The sequence below is a fragment of the Populus nigra genome, chromosome 7 (genome assembly GCF_951802175.1).
Source record: "Populus nigra chromosome 7, ddPopNigr1.1, whole genome shotgun sequence".
Classification (NCBI taxonomy): domain Eukaryota; kingdom Viridiplantae; phylum Streptophyta; class Magnoliopsida; order Malpighiales; family Salicaceae; genus Populus; species Populus nigra.
This window is the reverse complement of record NC_084858.1, coordinates 13,335,877-13,342,640: the sequence shown is the minus strand read 5'-3', so window position 1 is coordinate 13,342,640 and position 6,764 is coordinate 13,335,877. Positions and strand designations below refer to the sequence as shown.

Genomic DNA, 6,764 nt, shown 5'->3' with positions numbered 1-6,764 from the left:
AGAGATGCGTCCGTTATGAAATGAGGGATTCTGGTCTTTTTATTAGGGTATTTTATGGACGGATAATTAATATTAATATTTTTAATTAACCATTTTGTTTGTGATTCCATCGGTATTATTTAATTAAAATTTTTAATTTAATAAAAAAATTTCAGAACCCCCCAAAAATCACCAATGATTTTTCAATCTGTCGGTGATTCTATTTGTAATACTTAATTTAAATTTTCAATTTAATAAAAAATATTCAGAAACCCCCCAAATATCACTAATGACTTTTCAATTTGTTGATGATTCTGTCTATAATATTTAATTATATCAAAAAATTTCTAAAACCCTCCAAATATTACCAACAAATTTTCAATCCGTCGATGATTCCGTCAGTAATATTTAATTTAAATTTTTAATTTAATCTAAAATTTTAAGAAACCCACACCAGATATCACCATTGACTTTTCAATCCTTCGGTGATACCCTCTGTAATTAACACAATGAACAATGCCATGAACAATGCCAGAGAGAAGGGAACAATTTACCCACGGGTTTACGGATGGTATTTAATACTGTCATTTATGCCGCACCCTCGCGGGGAGCGCGGCGTCGCAATGACCCTCCCCTGGAGAGGGGAATCAATTTCAGGTTTTTTTTGTTTTGTTTTTGTGAATAAGGGAGTTGCCACCTAGTATTATGGTCACTAGGAAACCTAACTAGTTTTTTAGAGATCCTAAGGCAAGGGACTGGTTGCGTAAAGGGAAGGTATTAGCACCCCTAACACGTCCTGCCTAAGGTAAGCTGCTAGGTGTTTGGTTTGCCTTGCTATGGTGTTGGTATTGTCTAATCAGTTTTCCAAGGATAGGCTTTTGCTATGATGAATAGGCTTGGGTTCAAAGTCTAAAAGTAAGAACCCTTGGCTAATATAAATCATATCTTTAGATATGTCTACAGAGTGCCAAGAACAACCGATGCAGATCTCTTAAAATCTGTGTTTGATTTGAAATAAATTTATAACCTATGAATTAAAAGACAATTAAGATAGAAATCTAAGAAGATTCAATGTGTTTAAGAGCTCATTTTTTTCTTAGTATTTCAAGAGTTCGCGACTCCTAAATCGCAAGGAAAAAGAACAAAGATTTAGAAATTTAAGAAAATTCAGAGCGCTTTAAATGCCTCATTTTTGCCTTAGTGTTTCATTCTTTCACGGCTCGTAAACCGTGAAGTCAAAAATTGAAATGTCCTCAATTATAATTGAGGCTTCTTTCAAGAATGTATGGTGACTTTTTATTCCTAGAAAAATATCTTGGATATTAACCACTTGGGTTTCTTTATCCAAATATTAACAATGAATAAGAACAAGTTATTCCCAATAAAATTTTGGATATTCATCCATTTGGGATTTCTTTATCTAAACATTAACGGTGAATAATAGATGAATTCTCTCCAAAATTAGATTTTTGTATTTTTTTGGAATATTGGCCAATACCTTTTGGAGTTTTACAAATATGTTGTAAAATCCAGAATGCAAGAAAATAATTTTTTTGTATTTAATAAATCCATGCTAAAACACATTTTCTTTTAAACTTTGAATATTTGTTTTTTTTTAAAAAAAAGATGGTGATTTAAAATATATTAGGGTATTGGCTGTATTAAAAACATTTTTATATTTTGATCGAAAACATGAGCATCACAATTAAACGTAATTAAAAACAACAAATCATGTGCATATAGTCTCAAAATTTGCAAGAAAACTGAATAGTAAAAAAAACAAACATGGGTACATCAGCATGGTAGCAAGTTACTGTTCAAGTGTATAATTCACTTGAACTGTAAAATGCAAATGCTGTCATACAAAAAGCAGAGAGGAAAACGCAACCCCTCCCCCTGAACCTGCCGAAGGATTACTTCAAATGCAAAGGGGTTTCCTTGTGTTTCAATTTCTTCTCTGGACAAAGCTTCATTTATGAGCAAAACTACCCCATGCAAAGATCTTAAAGCGGAAAAGGAACACCCGAACAGAAGAGTGGGCTGATAACAGCCCCCCCACGGTTCCTCATGCACCAGAGAAAGAGAAAACAAAAAAAACCAAGGAACCCTCAAACTCTAACATAAAAAACCGTCTAAGCTCAAAGCCATGGAAGGGTACAGAAGACAAGCATTCATTGCATGGCAAAAAAAATAGAAAACGAAGGTGCAAAGCCAGAAGACAAAACAGGTTTTTTAAAACATCAAAACAATCAGATTTATATGCAGCAAGGGAGGAGAAAGTTGAGACTTATACCTGCAGGTCTCACTAGTTTTGGCTGCAGAAGATGAAATACAAAAACAAACGATCGTTTTTGTCAAGTTGTAGCAGCAAAGCTCCTTCTCTATATGCTGCAGATCTCCCTCGTTTCTGCTGGTCTCCCCAGTTTTGACAGACGAAAGTTTCTGTAGTGTTTAGCAGCAGAGCTTCCTCTTTATGTGCTGCAGATTTCACTTGTTTCTTCTCCTCCTTTCCTCCTTTTTATTCCCCCTTTTTCCTCTCTTTTTTCTTCGTTTTTATTTCTTTTCCGCTAGTATTGCCTGCCTCTCTCTTGTTTTTGCCGGTCTCTCTCACGATTTCTCTCTCTTCTGCCTCTGTTTTCTTTTCTGTTGTTGCCCTATTCTTCTTCTTCTCTTCTCTGTTTTCTTATGCTAGTCAAGGGGGTGGCTGCTTCGTTTTTAAAAGATGAGAGGAGGCTACGGCTCTCCAGAAAGGGTTTAGATTTAGGTTTTTTCTTTCTTTTTGTGTTTCCTCACTTTTCCGCTCTAAAACAAAAAAAATCCCCCCCCCCCTCTTCATACGACTTGAGGTTCACATATATAGGAAGCTCTCCCGTGATATTCATGGAAAAATTCTAGTAATTATTGCAGAGATTCTCTTCTATAAACAGCCCCCACAATTCCTATGTTTATGGTCTTTTATTTTGCAATGATTTATTTTCCATAACCAGCACCAATCAATTCCTACATCTATAATATTTTATATTGCAGTAATTGTTTTTCATATATGATTCCTTGATATTAGCCTTGAGGATCTATGTTACCGCCACACATTCTTTCCTTTTTTTCCCTTGCAAAGCCAGCTGTTTCAACAGCTGTTTAGGCTTGGAGACCAACTCCAATGTTCCCTCATCTTGACCGTGTGTGCAGCAGGAATGGTTGTAGAAAAAGGAAAGAAATTGCAGACCGGGGGGGCACTATAGTAAAAACACGAATGAACAATACCATGCTTAATTAATTCAACTATGGGGCTGTTTCATATGCAGTGTGGTTTGTTAAAAATGAAAGGTTGCAACGGCGTTGTTTGGAAGCAAAAATATTCCCATAGCGTGGCCGCAAAACAAATAAAATTATGACGATGTTTTCCAATGCAGTCCTTTTAAAAAAACAATCCCTCAATGAAACCAAATAACATCCTAAAAAATGGTTTTTAATTAAGCCAATAAATTCTTGAAACATTAAATCGGGTCCCTCAAATCAGACCTGCAAACTTAGGTCAGGATCCTTCTTGCGGCCGGATTCTCTACTTTCACGTTAGATATTCATATAGGAATATCTTGACCTTCTGAATTTGAAATCAAGTGATTGAAAATTCCAAATTAATCTATGCATTTAGGACTACAACTTTGATGAAGGATTCGAAGTGAGAAAAAATCGTTTTAAGAAATAAAATCTGGCAGTAATATGGTTGGTCAAAAAGGGTCTCCTGATCTAATTCAAAGATTGACAATGTCGAGCATCCTGATATGACTGAGAGTATAACCTAAGAACAACGACCAACAAAATTGTGATGGAAGCAGAGTCTTTAGTGCAAAACTCGGGTCAGAAATCCTTCTCGCGGCAGAATTCTCTACTTTCACGTTAGATATTCAAACGGGAATATCATGAGCTTTTGATATCGAAATCAAGCGATTCAAAAGTCCAAATTCATCTACGCATACAAGAATACAACTTTGATGAAGGATCCAAAGTGAGATAAAATCATTTTGTAGAACACAATTGCAACAAAACTCTGCAGCAAACCTTCTCACAACAGGATTCTCTGCCTTTACACTAGATATTCAAAAGAGAATATCTTAAGCTTCTGTTATCGAAATCAGGAGATTCAAAAATCCAAATTCATCTACACATACAAGACTATAACTCTCATGAAGGGTTCAAAGTGAGATAAATTCATTTTGAAGAACAGAATCTGGCCGCAACCTGGTTGGTCAAAAGGATTTCCTGATCTGATTCTGAAAACTGACAATGCCAAGTATCCTAATCTGACTGAGAGTCTGCCATAAGAACAGTGAGCCTAGGACCCAATGAAAGTGTAGCTCAATTCTTCAACATGTCATGAGTGATAGAATATAGTTGGGATGGTCAGATATTGCACGAAACCAAGTTAGAATCAAAGCCTAATTTGGAAAAAAAAAATTGCAACAGCAGCAGAATTAGTTTTTTTAGTGCAAATTCTAAGGGATTTATCTAACTTTAAAGACCAAATAAAGAACGAACGAATTTAGCATTATGAAGACTCCTAATCAGTCTAAGAAAACTGATGATTTTGGAAGCAAAGGGGAGGATAAAGAGGGTAGAAAACAGTTAAAACAGAGTTCGAAAAACATTTCTTTCTTCTCTACTTTTGTCAAACTTCTAGCGAACATGAGTTAAACTCCTGCATCCGATTGAAAAGGGACACACATCATCTCCAGCACAAGGGGCCCAAAAATGAGTAATAACAAAAAATTGCGGCAATTGTTTTTTTTTTACCGACCGATTTAGCAACGAAATTAGGTATTACCAATAAAAAGAAAGCCGACGGACGGTTTCTGTCAGGGATGTCGTCGGTAAAAAAATTACCGACAAACACTGAATCACAGACCGACAGAATAGTTTCATCGGTAAAACTGTGAAATCTTGTAATATTATTTTCTCACTGTAACTTTCTCGGTATATACCAAGAGAATAGTTCCGTTGGTGTTTATTAATAGATATAGCAAGGACATATTCTGTTGGTAAAATTCACTGTAATCTACCAACGCAAATATTTCATCGGTGTTTTCATTTGTATTTATAAATTTTATGATAACGGATACAGTTAAATAATTATTAGACTAGAGTATTTACTTTGTTAAAATAATATTACGGTGATGATATATATATATATATATATATATATATATATATATATGTTCATGCCGATAGATAGAAATCAGGGGAATAAAGAAAAGTTAGTCCAATATTTAACAGGATTCAATCTATAAAGAACCCAAACATGTTATTCAAAAGCACATCATTCTTGCACCACTGTAGAAGCGGTCAAAACTGAGCACAAAAAAAAATCTAACGCCCTGGTCCAAGGGCCCCAAAATCTAACCTCGATAACAGTTTCACACGTGTTAGTCTAAGTGATTTACACATTTCAGCCAGCACTCCACGCAGCATTTTACGTGTCAAGCAATGGCCTGGTTTTAGTCACTATAAATTAAGGCAACCATGGCTGATGTTTATTACCAAAAGTTGTGTGTTTTTAATCTTTCAAGTGTTTTAGCTTTCAATTCATTTGTGTTCTCTCAAATCTTTAAAAGAAATCAATAATAACCAAAAATGGCTGACAACACCCAGAAGATGAGCTACCAAGCTGGTGAGACCAAAGGCCAAGCTCAGGTTAGCTTATGAATTTCTTTCTCTATTTTGATTTTGTTTTTATATATAAATTAATGTGTAATGCTCTATAACATATCGAGTTTGTTTGTTTCAGGAGAAGGCCAGTAACTTGATGGACAGAGCTGACAATGCTGCTCAGTCTGCAAAGGAATCAGTGCAAGAGGTTCACATATTTTTGTTCAATCTCATGTCCTATATGTTTTTAGAGAATTCATTCTCACCAAAATGGCACAATGGATGCATAAGATTTAAGAATGACAATAAACCAAAAAGAAAACGAAAAAAAGAGTGAGGAACACTCATGAATAAAATTCGCAACACTCTAAGTGTTAATAATTAGTTGCATATTTTGGTACAGATATTCTTAGTGAGTGAGTTTGCAGTAGTGTTTTCTTTTATTTTAATTTTGATAGTTCCTTCTTTGTGTAGGCTGGTCAGCAGGTAAGGGTTAAGACACAGGAAGCTGTTGAAGGAGTAAAGAATGCAACTGGCATGAACAAGTGAAGCTGGATCGATGGAGTCCAATGATCGTCTGCTTAATGAAATTTAGAAATTAAATGCAATATTCATCTATTCAGCACGTTGTTTTTATTTTTTTTTGTTTCTGTCTTTCCTTTTGTATAAATAAGAGAGCCCTCTGATCTGCGGGGTTCTCTCGTAAGTTTGTAGGCACATGCATGTTGCCCTCATTAGAAAATTTGTACTTTTAGTTCAGTACATGTTCAATTGTTTCAGTTTATGAAATCATAACAGTGCCAGCTTAGTGCTTCATCAATTGACCCAATATGTCCAAATGGCCTAATGTGCCAATTCCATTCTTAAATATATTTGATTACGACAAATATCGTGCGTTTAAGGTGTGTTTTTTTATTAAGTGTTTGTTTAAATGTATTAAAATGATTTATATATATATATATATACACACATCAAAATTATTTAGAAAACACACAAAAAAGCTTAATGTATTTATAAGTAAATGTTATATTGTTCGATAGTATAGCACAAGTAATTTCGCTAATCCTTCTTGTCATTTTAATAAAACTCAATTTAACCTGACAGGTTAACTCGAAATCCGTTGGTCTGGAGCTTTTAGCGAT

At 34.7% G+C, this 6,764-nt stretch overlaps 1 protein-coding gene across 1 annotated transcript; it reads left to right on the top strand.

The window, feature by feature from the left end:
* The first annotated feature begins 5,607 nt into the window (after positions 1-5,607).
* LOC133698508 (stress-induced protein KIN1-like) lies at positions 5,608-6,171 on the top strand. The gene is made up of 3 exons (XM_062121454.1): positions 5,608-5,667; positions 5,762-5,830; positions 6,097-6,171. Exons 1-3 carry the CDS (start codon positions 5,608-5,610, stop codon positions 6,169-6,171), a joined length of 204 nt encoding a protein of 67 aa, XP_061977438.1.
* Positions 6,172-6,764: the final 593 nt, after the last annotated feature.

Excerpts from the sequence above, each read along its gene's own strand:
- LOC133698508 (XM_062121454.1), top strand. The coding sequence starts at position 5,608 with ATGGCTGACAACACCCAGAAGATGAGCTACCAAGCTGGTGAGACCAAA. Across the intron at positions 5,668-5,761 it reads AGACCAAAGGCCAAGCTCAG|GAGAAGGCCAGTAACTTGAT; the intron begins GTTAGCTTATGA and ends TGTTTGTTTCAG. Across the intron at positions 5,831-6,096 it reads CAAAGGAATCAGTGCAAGAG|GCTGGTCAGCAGGTAAGGGT; the intron begins GTTCACATATTT and ends TTCTTTGTGTAG.